General features: G+C 42.0%; 1 protein-coding gene across 2 annotated transcripts in view; it reads right to left on the bottom strand.

The window, feature by feature from the left end:
• TBC1D32 (TBC1 domain family member 32) overlaps positions 1-17,670 on the bottom strand; it is a 532,407-nt gene that overhangs the window by 299,997 nt on the left and 214,740 nt on the right. For both annotated transcript variants that reach the window (XM_082249090.1, XM_082249089.1), the window contains exon 18: positions 11,771-11,853. In XM_082249090.1, the coding sequence (XP_082105216.1) occupies positions 11,771-11,853 (83 nt within the window). The remainder of the gene's footprint in view (positions 1-11,770; positions 11,854-17,670) is intronic.

Consider the following 17,670-nt stretch of genomic DNA (forward strand, 5'->3'; position numbering starts at 1 on the left):
TTGTGTCACAAAATATGGTATATTATTATTTATTTTATTTATTTTTTACAATATTTTTTCCCATGAAAGTGGAGTTACCTTTTAAATCAAATAAATAAAAAAAAAAAAAATAAAACATTTTAAAGCACCCCTGTCCTGCTCAAACACATATGCAAACTCACACATAGGTCCTGCACGCATATTTACATGGAAATTGCACCACACATTTGAGGTAGAGCTGCACGATTAATTGTTAAAAAATTGTGATCTCGATTCACCCCCCCCCCCCCTCGCAATCTTAAAACGGCATGTCTTTGATTCTTACAGAGCTGTTCTCTGCTCACTCACAGCTGTCAAAAAAAAAAAGAAGCCCCTGCAGATGTTTATCAATATTGTTAAGGCTGCTAGATAACTATAAACACAATTTAGATCAATGGAATGAACTTCCTCTGTAAGCCTCGGTTCACATTTATGCGATGCGGGAAGGCTGCGAATCTGCAGCCTGTTCCCGCATCGCACACGCACCCCCGGCAGTTCACACTGCCATATGCGATACGCTGGGGGTGTCAATGTAATGTTAACGACACCCCCAGTTTGATCGCATATCGCAGTGCGATCGTGCAGTTCGCACAGGATCGGATCGCACAAGTGTGAACCGCTGTGCGATCCGATCCTGATGCGGCTACCAAAAAGGGTCCCTGTGCGTGTTTGGTGCGGCTGCGGTGCGAATTTAGCCATACAAACTGTATGGCTAAACTCGCACCGCACAGCCGATCGCATGTAATGTCGGAGCAGCGCGCTCCGACATTACATGCGAACCCCGCACTCGCACAAGTGTGAACCGGGGCTAAGTGCCGGGTCATACTTGTGCGATGCGGGAAGGCTGCAAATTCACAGCCTGTTCCCGCATCGCAAACGCACCCTTGGCAGTTCACACTGCCATATGCGATATGCTGGGGGTGTCAATGAAATGTTAACGACACCCCCAGTTTGATCGCATATCGCAGTGCGATCTTTACAGTTCGCACAGGATGGATCGCACAAGTGTGAACCGCTGTGCGATCCGATCCTGATGCGGCTAAAAAAAAGGGTCATGTGCGACTTTGCTGCGGGTGCAGTGCGAATTTAGCCATACAAAGTGTATGGCTGAATTCGCACCGCACAGCCGATCACATGTAATGAAGGAGCAGTGCGCTCCGATATTACATGCGATCGCCGCAGCCGCAAGAGTGTGAACCGGCACTAAGTGCTGGTTCACATTTCTACGATGCGGGAACGCTGTGAATATGCAGCGTGTTCCCACATCGCATCCACACCCCTGGCAATTCACACTGCCATATGCGATACGCTGGGGGTGTCAAATAAAGTTAACGACACCCCCAGATCAGATTGCATATTGCAGTGCGATCTGAAAGTTTGCACAGAATCGGATCGCACTAGTGTGAACCACCATGCGATCCGATTCTGCTAATGACCAAAAAAAGGGTCCTGTGCGTCTTTTGGTGCAATTGTGGTGCGAATTCAGCCACACAAACTGTATGGCTGAATTTGCACCGCACAGAGATTGCATGTAATTTTAGGAGCAGTGCACTTCAAATTACATGCGATTTCTGTCATCGCAGAAATGTGAACCGGCACAAAGTGAGGGCAGTTTAACCTCTTAAAGACTAAGCCTTTTTCTGACACTTGTTGCTTACATCTGTATCTTTTGCTAGAAATTGACTTAGAATCCCACAAACATTTTTATATATATATATATATATATATATATATATATATATATATATATATATTATATTTATATATTTAGCAAAGACACTGGAGAATAAAATGGTGATCGTTGCAATATTTTATGTCACACTGTATTTGCGGTAAAATCTTTCAAATACAGTTTTTTGGGAAAAAATACACTTTAATAAATTTAAAAAAAATTAAATCATAAAGTTAGCCTATTTTTTTTTTTGTATAATGTAAAAGATGACGTTACACCGAGAACCATGAGCGAATCATGATCTTTATTCTAAGCAAAAAAATTGTGATTCTCATTTTATCCAGAATCGTGCAGCTCTATCATTGTGAACATCAGAATGAGAGCAATAATTCTACTGTCAGATCTTCACGTGTTACTCTTTTTTTTTTTTTCCAACATAGGGAAATGTTTATTGTTATCCCAGACAAGAAAATATGTACAAAACAGAACACATTCCCCCTTAAAAAGAGGGAAATAATAAATTAATAATATCAAATAATTATCAGTTCAAAAATCAATTGTATTCTGGCTACAATTTTTCAAAGGCAATTCTTAGGAGAAGAGATACAGTACACAGCCCCCTCTACTCTAAACTGGTAACCCATAAAGGCTTTAAAAGCATCCCTAGTGGAGAATTTTAGGTACTGCAGTTTGTAGCCATTCCACAGGCATATGCAATGTTAAAGCGTAACATGTTGGGTTGGGTATCTCTTTAATCAGCATAATATCTTTTATATACTACCAAAAAATTGGGTATTATATTCCATTTTTTGGTGCACTAAAATTCATTAAAGTGTATTATTTCCTGTAAATGCGTGATAAACCACTGCGCAAATATCGCGTGACATAGAAAATATCAAAATATCAACAACCATAATTTTATTACCTAGGGCTTTCAAATGGATCTGTATTTTTTTTTTTTTTTTTTTTGGGGGGGGGGGGGGGGGGTTATAAACATCTAGCAGAAAAAACATAGGTTTTTACATGTATGTGAGAAATGTCGGAATTGGCCGAGTTTTGAAGTAAACACACATGAACAAAACATAGTTCAGTGTACAAGATGCAGGAAAGATTTTGGTTTTAGGAGGAGAAAGTAGCACAGTGTTTCTAGCATGTGCCAGTTACCTTTCTTTATCAACTCCAACACACTCCTAAATTCACAGTACATAAACAGCTAACGTAACTATAGTTTGTAAAATTGGATTGTCCAAACTAGAAGAAATAAAAAATGTATAGTATCACTGCTCTTACTACCAGCTTCTTACCCTTCTCAATAAGTCAGATCAGGCTTCTATATTCAGTATCTTTTCCTAACTGATAGTGAATGAAGAATGATACATTCCACAGACAGTTTTATTTTAAATGCAGAAGCACATAGTAAGAAATGAAAATCTCACCGATCCATTCTACAGAAACTCACATTTCCAGGATATTTAATAAAACGTCTGAATAAATATCCCAAGCCATTACTTACAGGCTCCAACACTATCAAAGACTATGCCATCATATATATTCCAAGGAACGGTTCATCACTAGCTACAATGACATGGTTAAATATTTTGAATGAAAAAGTTATCTAAAGTCAAAACCTTTTGTTTTAGTTGTGGTGGTGATTTTTGGCATTAGGATATTTGTGCTCTGAAATGACCACACTAAGGCTGGGTTCACACTTATGCAAATTGGATGTTTCCCTGCATCCAATTCGCATAACAGGAGACTGTGACGGCTCTCAATAGAGCTCCGGGGCGGCCGCGGTCCGCACTGGAAAAGGGTCCTGTGTGTCTTTGGCTCCGTTTCAGGTCTGAATTTAGGCAGAAATTCTGACCGGATTCGCACCTGAAACGGAGAACTTGGACGCACCAAGCCACCTGCTGTGAGCCGTGGCCGCAGCTAGTGTGAACCAGGCCTGAAACCATCCAAGTCATTTCACAAGTCTAAAACTACCAAACACAAATCATTGGCTATTGTGTGTTGCTTTTAAGTTAAAGTATAAGTAAAGGCAAAACTTTTTCTTTTTAGATTTGGATAGAGAGAACAATTGTTTGGTTTTTATTGCTGTCAGTGTTTCCATTCTGGGAGATTTATCATGTTTACCATTACCACCATCATTGAAAGTGAAAGTAAAAGAAAATCCCAAATTGTGGGTTATCCCAAAAAAAGGAATAGAATTAAAATCTTCCAATGGGGACACTAGTTCTAGTGACCTGGGGGGGGGGTCAAGAAATCCCCTTGATTTGCAGGGATTTCCTTTCACTTCCTATCTTGGCTATGGGGCAGGGGGTGAAGGTAAATCTCCCCAATGGAACACAGATGGAGAAAAAGAGGTGACAGGGGTATAACCCTGCCTTACTCTATCTAAAATTTTAAAAAAAAAGTGTTGCTTTAGCTCTACTTTAAAGTAGCAATAAAACCAAAAGCAAACATTTAGGATATTGCAGCTTACCGATTCTTAGATGTGATGGCTGCATTTGTTTTCTTTTTTTAGATATTCTTTCTTTTATTTTCATCTGATGATCTGACCAGTAAGACCCAGTTCACACTAGCATGACTTGTCAGGCGACTTGGTCGCCTGACAAGTCGCGGTGGGTCGCCTGCCATAGATTAGCACAGGACCCGTTCTAATAGGAGCGACACAAGTCACTCCAACTTAGAAAAAGGGTCCTGTACTACTTTGGGGCGACCTGGAGGCAACCTGCATAGACTTCAATGATATGAAGTCCGTGCATGTCGCGCCGAGGTTGCGGTGCATGCTGTGCACCGCAACTTCACAGGTCGCCCCAGCGAGTAGGGTGGACCCTATGTGAACGGGATCTAAGTCTGTTGTTTATCAACAAAACAAGCTGCCATGCAAATTATTAGTGGGAGTGTTGAGACAAATCATTTACCACTGGAAGGGGTGCTTACAATGATCTGCTTTTATTTATTTGTGTAAAAGCTTTATCCCAAAAGAAAAAAAAAAATGTTGGTGTAATTGCTTCTGTAACTGCAGTGTGAGCTGGAATTTGGCTTTGATTTGTTGGTGTATCTAAATTTGCTAGTACATTTAAACACTCCCCTTCCCCCATATTAGCAATGCTGCTGTCTGCTGTGCTCTGTGCACTCTTATGCAGAAGGTGTGTTAATGGACAGATCACCATGGGAACACAGAGGGAAAAAAGCGTAAAAAAAAAAAAAAAAAAGCTAAAGTAGCCACCGCATCTAGTAATTGGTAAGTTGCAATATATTACATTTTTGGTTTTAGGTTTAATACAGTACCACTTTAAACTCGGCTAGCAGGACATTAAGCAAAAAAGATTGTTATAATGGATTTGTTCTTCTCCTAATTGCCGATTGCTAGTAAAATCTCATGTTCCAGCACAAAATCCTAGATTCGGTATAACAAAGTGCTAATTAGGATTGAAAATGCAATTACATATATTTTACCAATAATTACCATTCTAAGCAAATATACATTGCAAGTGGCAGCAGTTAAATAGAAGTATCTTTTAAGAATAAACAGATGAAAACATCCTCTCTATGCATGGGGAATTAATCCTTATTCCCACCTTGTCTGTATCCTTGCTGCTAGTTAGCTTGCCTAAATATTTGAAATGTAATTTCTCAGATGGTTGAAGGTGCAATTGCCAACATCCCTTATTTTACTTTTTATATATGTAAAAGTATCTCCTCTTTGGATGGGATTTTTAAAGCAATTAATACAACAATATGTATAAAAATATATATGTCTTTATTATTCACTTTAGAAAAAAATATTAAAAACAATTCATGCATCGTATTGTATATGCCAAGAATAATAACCTATAAGGACAAATCATGATCATAAAATATTAGAAATTGCCAAAGTATTCCCCAACTACTGCTTATTGCATTCCATGGTGATTATTACAACCAAGGATAGTTCCCAGTAGGTGGGGGTATCCAATGCGTTTCGACTTAAACTTCTTCATTAGGGATATTATATCCACTTCCTTATTTCCATGCTCTCTAGGCTTTCAAGGGAGTGCCCTGTTATCTGTCTGGAGCCACAATCACACCATGTGGGACCGCTGGATATTTGTCCAAAAAAGGAAGTTGACCCCTTCAATAGAAGTGTCCCCAAAAGCCAGTCTCCCAGTGTGAAATTGCCACTATTTGTTTTCCATAAATATGAGTCAAAAAAAGCTGAACCCTCCAAGTGTCTTTCCCCGACAGAGTGCGAGGAGAAAAAAAAAAAAACTTTGCCTTAAAAATCCCTTCCAAAGAGGAGATACCTTTACATATACAAAAAGCTTGCCTAAATATTAGATTAATCCTGCAATAACACTGAAGGTTATATTGGGGTTTTATGGTGCCTCAAACCAAAAAGGAGTGGGACTTTACGGGCAAGTAGAGCAAGCGGATGGCCCAAAGTGTTTTTTGAGGCTGGAACTCTGCTTTAAGAATAGCCATCCCCCTTTTTTCAAGGGACCAAAAGTAATCGGAGAATTGAATGAAAAGTGGTTTCATGGCTAGGTGTGGGCTACTTCTTCACTATTTCTTTATCAATTAGGCAAGCAAAAGGTCTGGAGTTGATTCTAAGTGTGGTATTTGCATTTGGAATCTACTGCTGTGAACCTATATCATGCGTTCAAGGGAGCCATCCATGCAAGTGAAACAGGCCATTGTAAGGCTTCAAAAACAAAACAAATCCATCAGAGAGGTAGCAGCAACATTAGAAGTGGCAAAATCAACAGTTTGGTACATTCTGAGGAAAGAAGAATGCACTGGAGAGGTCAAGAGTCTACAATCAAGAGAAGACTTCACAAGAGCAAATACAGAGGGTTCACCAGAAGGTGCAACACGTTCATAAGCCTGAAGAATAGAAAAGCCAGATTAGACTTTGCCAAAAAACATCTAAAGAAGCCAGAACCAAAATATTTAAAAGGACATTTTATTTATGATTATATTCTTTTGTCTAATTACATTTGAGCACCTGAAAATGGGACTGTGTATAAAGATGGTTGTAGTTCCTAAAATTTGTACTTGATATTTCTGGTCAACCCTTTGAATTAAAGCTGAAAGTCTGCACTTCAAATTAATTTGGATTGTTTCATTTTAATTTTATTCTGGTGGCATACAAAAGTATGAAAATTGTGCCTGTGTCCAAATATATATGTACCTAACTGTAAATGCATTCATATAATCAGGGCATGACAAATTTCCCTTGAATCTAAGAGCCAGCTAAAAAAGGCAGGAACCAGTTTTTTTTTTAACCACCTGCCTATTGGGCACTTTCAACCCCTTCCTGAAAAAAAATTAGAAGAAAAAAAAACTCTTGATTTTTGTTATAAAAAGTATTTTTCTTCTTCATTGATGTGTAGTATGAGGCTGCACTGATGGGCACTGATGGATTTTAATGCTTACAGGCACTGATGAGGTTCTACTGAGGGGCACTGATGAGACTACACCGATAAGGCGGCACTGATCGTCACTGGTACGCTGAACTGATAGACACTGATTGGCTATAACTGGCTGGCTATAACTAGCATTTGTTTATAGATTATAACTAGCATTTGTTTATACATTATGTGATCAGCTGTGATTGGACACACCTGATCATATGATAAAGGGTCGCTGTGATTGGGCTTTTACCTCAATCTGTGATCATCTGTGTCTGAAGGACATAAAGATCACCAAGTGCACCACCTGGGGGTGCCTGCGGGGGGGGGGGGGGGGGGGGAGAAAGGGTTCTGGGAGGATGTCAATAGATGCCCCCCCCTCCCACAACTGGATGACCTGAAGCCATCTTTCGGCTATAGTGCACTCCGCAAGTGGAAGGTGGATGCGGATAGCTGACTAAAGCCCAGGCGTCAGGATGCAATTTCTAGTAACCTAGGATTTGTCAAGCCCTGCATATAATCAATCTTTCAACAGATAATTATTCCCAGAGAGATTGGTAAAACTGGTGGTTTGATCATGCCTGCCTTTCATTTCTTCAGGTGAACCCAGTCAGCAGCAGATGTAAATGAAAATGTCTGCTTACATCTGCTTACCTCCCAGTCTGTCCAGGTCTGGAAAAGATAAAAATAAAAAAGGCCTTCATCCTTTTCAGTTTTCCTGGACCTAAACATAACGCATCAGATCAGGTAGTCTGATGTAAACTGACGCAAGTGTGATTACATTGGGCTACCGATAGATCTAATTGAGGTATAGAAAGCCCTATTTTTATTAAAGGAGCTAAACAATGAATGAGCATGAATCTCACAAATAAAATAATAAGTTCCGTGCTAGGATGTGTGCAACAAGGCTGCAGCCCACCTCACGCATTCCAACACGTGGGATATGCAATTGAATAAACATTGGAAAGAGGTATGGGTGGTGCTGCCTAAAACATTTGTGTGATCCTCATAAAAATATATAGTGAATAAATAAAAAAAATATATCAATAAATTAATAAAGGTGCTATCTCCTTGAAACAGTTCATACATGAGAACAAAAGTGATATATTACATACATAATCAGTATAATACGTATTGTATTATCTACCATGAATATTGAGACTTGGATGTTATTGGGGATCGTGATACTAAGATTGGCTGGCTTTGTTATCTGCCGGTCACGGCCGCCAATGTGTCTTTGTGGTTACATTTGTTTCTGGGCAACCGCACAGTATAAACACCATGAGGTGGACAAAGATGACGTTGCTCCTGTTGATGTCATTCTGACGAAACATGTAGAGCATTATCGCGTCACTTCTGGCTTTGTATTTCCGGTCTGTGGAATGCATTGTGTCCTGGATAGAGCATACGGACGGATAGCTTTTCACATATGGCTTTTTTTTATTGCTTTATTGTAAGTGCATTTACTTTCTTTAATACATTTATAATATACAAAGTTACACTATGAGATGCCTCTTTTTACCCATATACCCTGTGATGGGAACCCCCAGTGACCTGACATACTGAGGTGGAGAAGGAGATATACCATTTTCCAGTGATTGCCACCAAAGAAAAAAGGTCACACACTCTAATAGCAGGGTTCATACACATTTTAACCAATAAAATTCCATGACTTTTCCATGACTTTTCCATGACTTCACGTAAATATTCATGACCTAAAGTTTCATGAAACGTCTATGTATACATGTTAAATAAGAAGAAAATCCATGTCACACCCAGCATATTTTTACTAAAATAAATGACAATCTTTGTAGTGTACAATACCTCTGCAGTTAGGGTTTCGTTTCTGGATACAGCGCGACTAAAAATGGTCCCTTGTTTTACAGTGGATGAGATGGAAGCACCACTGCCGCAGCTGGGAGCGGGTGTCACTTCGAGCGCACGGGTGAAAAAGCTGAGAACTCTGATGTAGGGGGGGACTCTGGTGACCAAAGACCACTTTCCACAGAGTGAATGCACTAAGGAAGGGAGGGGGGGGTCCTGATACAAGGAGGAACCTTTATAACAGTGCCCCCTTAAATCAGTGACCCCCCCCCCCTCAGACTGGCCGGGCAGCACTGTCACTGACGTCCTCTTAGGTGCACCATGCTCTGGTTTTATCCTGTAGTCTCCTCTCCCCAGTCCACACATGTCTGACTTCTCCTGTGATCCCCATCCCGACAGCACTCCCACTTTTGACTCCTCTCCAGACCCCCTCAGAGACTGCAGACATGATAAAAGACAAGAGATGGTCAGAGATTACGGACATGATAGAAGAGATGGTTAGAGGCTGTGGACATGGTACAGGAGGTGGTCAAAGGCTGCAGACATGGTACAGGAGGTAGTTAGAGGCTGTGGACATGGTACAGGAGATGGTTAGAGGCTGCGGACATAATACATGAGGTGGCTAGAGGCTTGCAGGGGGGTTGGAAGGCGCAGGGGAGCGGAGAGCACTGGGGGGGGCAGGCAGGGAAAACCAGGGGGGATGTAGAGCACAGGGGGAGGGGGGAACTGGAGAGCACTGTCTGGGGGGGGGGGGGACAGGAAATCACTGAGGGGGAGCCGGGGGGGGGGTGAGATCACTGGGGGAGCCAGACTAAGAGCACGGAGGGGGCTAAAAGAGCACTTAGGGGGGCCAGCAAAGGAAGTTGTATAGGAGGGGGATGGGGCAGCTGGATATAGAGGAATTTAACTTTCCATATTCCTAGTGCAGCTTCTGAGAGGAGGAGAAACAACATTCAGTGACATGAGGAATATGAAAGCTCAATTCCTCTCTATGCAGCTGTCCCATCCCATCCCCCTCCTATCCAGCACACAAGACTCCTCACTGACATTCCACAATAGACTCCTCACTGACATTCCTCACTGACATTCCACAATAGACTCCTCACTGACATTCCTCACTGACATTCCACAATAGACTCCTCACTGACATTCCTCACTGGCATTCCACAATAGACTCCTCACTAACATTCCACAATAGACTACTCACTGACATTCCACAATAGACTCCTCACTGACATTCCACAATAGACTCCTCACTGACATTCCACAATAGACTCCTCACTGACATTCCTCACTGACATTCCACAATAGACTCCTCACTAACATTCCACAATAGACTACTCACTGACATTCCTCACTGACATTCCACAATAGACTCCTCACTGACATTCCTGACATTCCTCACTGACATTCCTCACTGACATTCCTCACTGACATTCCACAATAGACTCCTCACTGACATTCCTTCTGCCGCTGCCTTCTTCATGACCGTACGAACCCTGTAATAGTTTGTTGGCCTTGATTATGGCACACATTCGCTGTGACATTGTTTGGATAAGCTTCTGCAATGTCACAAGATTTATTTCTGTCAAGTGTTGCATTCATTTTTCACCAAGATCTTGTATTAATGATGGGAGATTTGGACCACTGCGCAAAGCCTTCCCCAGCACATCCCAAAGATTCTCAATGGGGTTAAGTTCTGTACTCTGTGGTGGCCAATCCATGTGTGACAATGAGGTCTCATGCAACTGAACCACTCTTTCCCAACTTGAGCCCGATGAATCCTGGCATTGTCATCTTGGAATATGTCCGTGCCATCAGGGAAGAAAAAATCCATTGATTGAATAACCTGGTCATTCAGTATATTCAGGTAGTCAGCTGACCTCATTCTTAGGGCACATGCATTAACTATTCAATAGGATAATTACTGCATGCTTAGTTTAGCTAGTTGCTTAGTTAATTCCAGGTGGCAACTTTTTTTTGGCCAGGCAGTGTCTATCACTTATGTTCTCATGTATAAATTGTTTCGAGGAGATAGCACTTTTATTAATTTATTGACATTTTTATTTTATTTATTCACTATTTATTTTAAGGAGGATCGCACACATGTTTTAGGCAGCGCCACCCATACCTCTTTCCTATATGAATCTCACAAAACTGACATCTGTCCCATTCTGTTCCGTGAATAGTTTCCCTGCTGAACGTAATGATGGGCATCCACGTGAAAGGAACCTAAGGGCCTTTGACAACGGGATTTGGGCTAGTGTTGAAAACATTGGTTTGAGATATTTCTGAGATCATTTAGAATTCACTGACAGGTGCACCTGACCTGCAGTGGATCCCTATCCGATGTGCATTGCCTTGATTGGGCAAGTTTGACAGATGATACTACCTGTCAACTCAACATTTCATGTTCAATTTGCCGCAATGCAAAGAATCATGGCATGTGTACAACCCCCTCCAGCCGTATGTTAGGTTTTAAGTGCGAGGTTCGTGGGCAGTAAAACTATGACTCAACCACCATTTTTTACCACCCCTTGGCCATCTGCTTGAATGAAGCCTAACAAAGCAAAAAACAAACATATAAGTAAAAAAAAAAGTATATAAGTGTTCTGTTATTTTAAAATGTATATATTTTCATACATAGTTTTTTTTTTTCAACTACTGCATGTTGTGCAACACCATATTTGTTGAGACGTGTCTATTCTTAGCCCGCATATGAAGCTAACTGAGATAACGTATCCTGTTCATATTGTAAAATCTTGGTATGCTACTGAGCACCCCAGCTCTAGAAAGGCAGATGACAGTTACAAGTTCCAGCATTGCATCTAGCAGTCTACAAGAGAGCAGCATAACTTACGTCCCCTGTGAATCCTGGCTCCCAGATGAAAGAGAAGCAGATCCAGCAACAGGCGTTGGGGTCCTTTCAGACATCAAAACCGTCTGTGAATGAAGGAAGACGACAAAGAATAAAACTTGTGCAAATGTCATTTCTGTATTACAATATTACAGCCTTGTATGAACATTTACATATTCTGTGCATATTCAAATAAATGTTTGTTTTCTAGCTCAGCAGACAATATTTTTCACAGCAGTGTGCACAGACGCTGAGAAAATGCTTAGAATAACAATGTCTGTGCTCTGATATTATAAACCTCTTCGAGACCAGTGACAAACATTGTTTACTGGTATAAGGAAGATTGTATGTATAGAAGGCACTTAAATGGACATTATAATTAAAGAAATGCTTTTCCTGCATGCTGTATCATATTGCATGGACTGATCAAATGCTCCCTATAGCTGTCATTAGGGAATTATTTTAGTTTTCACTCTTGAAGTGATTGCAAACGATCACCATGTAAACAACCCATTCAGTTTAAAATAGAAATGAAAGACAAAACATTTTTGTATAGATATAAAAAAACATTATAAATACTTTTTTTATAAGTGATCACATTCCCTCTGTTCCCAGCTGCATAAGAGCTGGGGGAAGGAGAAGCAACAGCATACTGAGTTTGGCAGTGAATGGCTGTGGCTGGCGGGGGCTTCCAAGCCAGAAAAAGTCTGATCATTGGAGGAGAGCAGGCTGAGTTCCCAGAACTGACCAAGAGGGCTCTCCTGCTTAGTCTGATCAGTTTTTTAATAGTAAAGCAAGGGGACTGGCAGGAACACCACGTATTTCACACAAAGGAAGCAATACAAAGAGAACAGGAAACATTCTCATACAAGTACCTGGTACAGCAGACACATATCAGGAATATATATATAGGGGTAACAAACGTTTAAACAACTTTGAGAGAAGCTCAACTAGACCTATTGGCTGGTCACATCGCAAAGAATACAATCTGATTTAGATTTACCAATCTAAAGGAGATGTTAAGTCGTCCATTCATGGATCTAAATTGGGCCAGTTCAACAGGGACCAATCCAAATTAAAATCCACTTTCAATCTACTGAACGACTATAACTACTCTGTTGGGTTTTCCCCGCTTGATCAGCACCCCAGGCTATAGCCAGCAGCGCTGATCAATGTATTCTGGTAGGGACAGTGTGGAAATCTCCCTGCTGTCAGAATACGAAGGTTTAGCGGGAAGGATTTCCCCATTCAAATCAGGTGTGTGGATGGAAGAATAAGGTCATTTTTATACACTCAACCTGCTGGTTGAAAAAAAAAAAAAAGAAGACTCATCTAGGGGTGCTAAGTTTCGCCATCACTGTCATAGAGGTTGATCAAATAATATACATTAATATCTCATTTCCATTTGTGGGCACACCTGCACAAACAAAAACCTATAAATGCCACTTAACCACTTTAGCCCCAAGCCCATTTTTGACATTTTTTTCACAAGTTAAAACCAGTATTTTTCGCTAGAAAACTACTTAGAACCCCCAAACATTATATATATATTTTTAGCAACGACTCTGAAGAATAAAATGGTGGTCATTGCAATATTTTTTGTAACGCGGTATTTGCGCAGCAGTCTTTCAAACGCCATTTTTTTGGAAAAATTACAAAAAATTACATTTCACTGCATTTAAAAAATACTATACAGTAAAGTTAGCCCATTTTTTTGTATATTGTGAAAGATTATGTAACACAGAGTAAATAGATACCCAACATGTTACGGTTTAAAATTGCGAACACCCGCGGAATGGCGACAAACTACGGTCAATAAAAATCTCCATAGGCGACGCTTTAAAAAATTTTAACGGTTACCAGTTTAGAGTTAGAGTGTAGCTCTTTTTTTTAAATTATTGCTCTCGCTCTGGCTGTGGTTTGAATAGGGATTTCATTTGTGACGCGACTTCAAGTATACGTTTTCTTACTTGCGCGAGCTCACGGCGACGGGGCGGCTATTTTTTTTTCTTTCCTATTTATGTTTTTAATTTTAGCACAGGTTTAAAAAAAAAAAAAAAAAAAAAAAACGTAACACTTTTATTGCTGTCACAAGCAATGTAAACATCCCTTGTGACAGCAATAGGCAGTGACAGGTACTCTTTATGGAGGGATCGGGGTCTAAAACACCCTAGACCCCTCCACTACACTTCCATGTATTCAAAACGCCGAAAACTGAATTTTTGAATACTGACACTTTTTAAATCCAGCTCCTTTAGGAGCCGAGTAACCCAGATGTGATGTTATGGACGCTGCCTCCGGGTTACGTCATCAGAGGCCCGATCGAAGCCGCATCCGGCTTTGATCTGGACTCCATGCAGTCAGTGGTGGGACCGGAGCCTCGGGCAGAGCCATCCCCTCCCACTCGCTGGGGTAACGATTAAGCGGCTCTAAAAAATGGTACCGGGGTGATGCCTCTAGCTAGAGGCATCACCCCAGTACAACCACTTAAAGTCAGCCGACGTAGGTCTACGTGGCTGGTCGTTAAGTGGTTAAAATATGGTAATAATTTGAGTAGACAGAGTTACTGTATTCGCAATGGTTGGAGGCGCACCATTTTACGGAGCATTTAGGCAAATAGACTGTGCACTTTGCAAGTGCAGCTTGCACTCTGCAAGGGACTTTGCTCCAGAGCTTAGTAAATAAGATGAAACTTCAAGTGGTTGTAAAGGCAGAATGTTATTTTTTACCTTTTTTCAATGTATGCAGTAAGGTTACATAGTTACATAGTTAGTCAGGTTGAAAAAAGACACAAGTCCATCTGGCTGAACCAATAAAAAACAAAAAACAGTAAAGATAACCCAACCATACAATCCCATATACACAATCCTATACCCGCAGTTGATAAAATCCTTCTGCATGCAGCTCCCCCCCCCCCCTAAATACATACCTGAACCTGATCTCCATCCAGCAATGTGCAAAAAAGCCTCAGCTCCCTCGGCTCTCTCCCTCCTCATTGGCTCAGATACAGCAGCAGGAGCCGCTGTTAATCAGAGCCAGGGATGAGAGAAGAGGGAGGGGAGGGGAGGGCAGAGCCCAGCTCTGTGTGTCCTATGGATGGGGAGGGCCGGGCAGATCCCAGCTCTATGTGTCCCATGGAGGGGGAGGGCAGGGCAGAGCCCAGCTCTGTGTGTCCTATGGACGGGGAGGGCAGGGCAGAGCCCAGCTCTGTGTGTCCTATGGACGGAAAGGGCAGGGCAGAGCCCAGCTCTGTGTGTCCTATGGACGGGGAGGGCAGGGCAGAGCCCAGCTCTGTGTGTCCTATGGACAGGGAGCAGAGCACAGAGCCCAGCTCTGTGTGTCCTATGGACGGGGAGGAGAGGGCAGAGCCCAGCTCTGCGTGTCCTATGGACGGGGAGGGCAGGGCAGAGACCAGCTCTGTGTGTCCTATGGACGGGGAGGTAAGGGCAGAGCCCAGCTCTGTGTGTCCTATGGACGGGGAGGTAAGGGCAGAGCCCAGCTTTGTGTGTCCTATGGATGGGGAGGGCAGGGCAGAGCCCAGCTCTGTGTGTCCTATGGACGGGGCGGGCAGGGCAGAGCCCAGCTCTGTGTGTCCTATGGACGGGGAGGAGAGCACAGAGCCCAGCTCTGTGTGTCCTATGGACGGGGAGGAGAGGGCAGAGCCCAGCTCTGCGTGTCCTATGGATGGGGAGGGCAGGGCAGAGCCCAGCTCTGTGTGTCCTATGGACGGGGAGGTAAGGGCAGAGCCCAGCTTTGAGTGTCCTATGGATGGGGAGGGCAGGGCAGAGCCCAGCTCTGTGTGTCCTATGGACACACAGAGCAGCGCTCGGGAGCGAGCACGCACATCGCGCTATGGGAGCACTCGGCGCAAGGAAAGAGCCGAGAGCTCCGGCGTGGGACCCGAGAAGAGGAGGTTCAGAGCTGCCCTGTGCAAGCCAATGCACAGAGCAGATAAGTATAACATGTTTTTATGTTAAAACAAAAATTAACCTTTAATATTGCTTTCACTTTTCAAAGAATATCTAATCACATGCAAAGAAAAAAAACAACATAAAAAAACAAAACCGCATTTTTGCTTGTACATGATGGATGATGAACATCAGCAGAGCTTCCCCTCATTTACTAAGATCTGGAGCAACTGCCTGTGCATTGTGCAACTGCACTTCATATGAAGAACCTATGATTGGTGATATGCTATATCTGTTACGTGCAGTAATAAAGATAAGCTCTCCACAATACATAACAGTTGACATACTTCAAACAATGTATTACCAGGCTTAATAACACTGTACCGATAATGTCACAACTACAAACACTATGGATGCTAACAGGTCAGTAGTTCATAGCAGTATCATCAGCTTATTCAGTAAACAGCAATGCAAGCCCAGGTAAAAAAAATCTGAAACATTACATAGATACTTCATGCTGGGCATGCACACAATAGATTTATAACTCAATAGCATAGAAACTCCGATGTCTGGTGGTTCTGCAGGTCAGAAGAGTACTATATAACGATAGTGATCTCTTTTCACATCAAAAAAAGAATTGCTCATCATAATGTCCCCCGTACACAGATATCAAATCTTATCTGCAGTTTACTGAAAGGGAAGCCATACAAATCTGAACAGTACCTAGGAAAATCAGGCTCCATAGAGGTTAACTGCTAAACAATGAGCATTCCAAATGCTCATTATAACACATGGCGATTATTTGGCATTCTGGAACATTTCTACGATTACATTCTACCTAGGTTATAGATTTCTTGCCACAGTAGGAGAAACAGTGCACCTCAAATGAATCCTGCTCTTTAGTTTAAAGCACAACTGAAGTCACAGAAAAAGATATGCAGTCAGATAGACATTGTTCTAATAAAGCCCCGTACACACGTACTGATCGTCGGCCGAACGATCGGCCGCCTTTTGTCCAGGGCTGTCGTGTCTGTTGAAAACTGCAAAAGACTGCACACAAATTTTGTCGGCCAACAACAGCCGACTGCAGAAGTAATGTCATGTGATGGTTAACTTTCCTTGTCTTTTTTCTTTTCTGAGCATGCCCAGTCTTGCTTATCTGCTGTCTGTCGGCCGAAATCTGTACTGACTGGCGAACAATCGGCCGTTCTGGTGACGGCCAACAAATATTTTAAAGTCTGCATGACAGATTCTGTTCGGCCTACAATCGGCCGATCGGTCGACGGCCGAATATTTACGGCCGAAAATCGGTACGTGTGTATGGCTTAATTTCCATATTCATACCCTCACCTCCATTTTACTGTTAGAGCAATCAAGCAGGGTGTCTAAATACATCAAGAAATAAAAAATAACAAAAGAGTGTTTAAAAGGCACCTGCACTTTGGAGGGGATCAGAGTATGATCAACAAGAACCGTGGTCTAAATGGCACTCCACCTTCTAACTGCAGTAGGTGCATGTAGTGCACATAACTAGTCCAACAAAGCCCAGGTGATCCGCAACAGTATGCTATCCCTACAAACACGCATAGGCAGAGACTGCACATGTTTCACAGCATGCAGCGGGGGGCTAGGAGACCACTGCACAAGAATATCAATGTCCTACAGTACATTAAATAGTTAAAATATTGATAACAACTGCAAAAGTCAATAGTCACAGAATATTTTGTAGGTTGCACGCTTAAACAGATGGATGGATAAATGAATGGATGGATGAACGTATATAGTAGGTAAGGGATCATGTGGATACAGGTTATGCTCACTCCAAGTCCAAAAAGATGTCACAAGCCAGTCATGTGTGGGGGGAGGGGGGGGGTAGGAACCGTTAATGAATGACCAAATAGAAAACCAACAGCCAGTAAAGGCAAAGCCCTAATGACAGGAGTTGTCAAAATAATGGTGGTATGCCACGATTAAGTACACTCTCGTTGGTGTTCA

This window comes from Pelophylax lessonae (genome assembly GCF_965119305.1).
Source record: "Pelophylax lessonae genome assembly, chromosome: 3".
NCBI classification, from domain to species: Eukaryota; Metazoa; Chordata; class Amphibia; order Anura; family Ranidae; genus Pelophylax; species Pelophylax lessonae.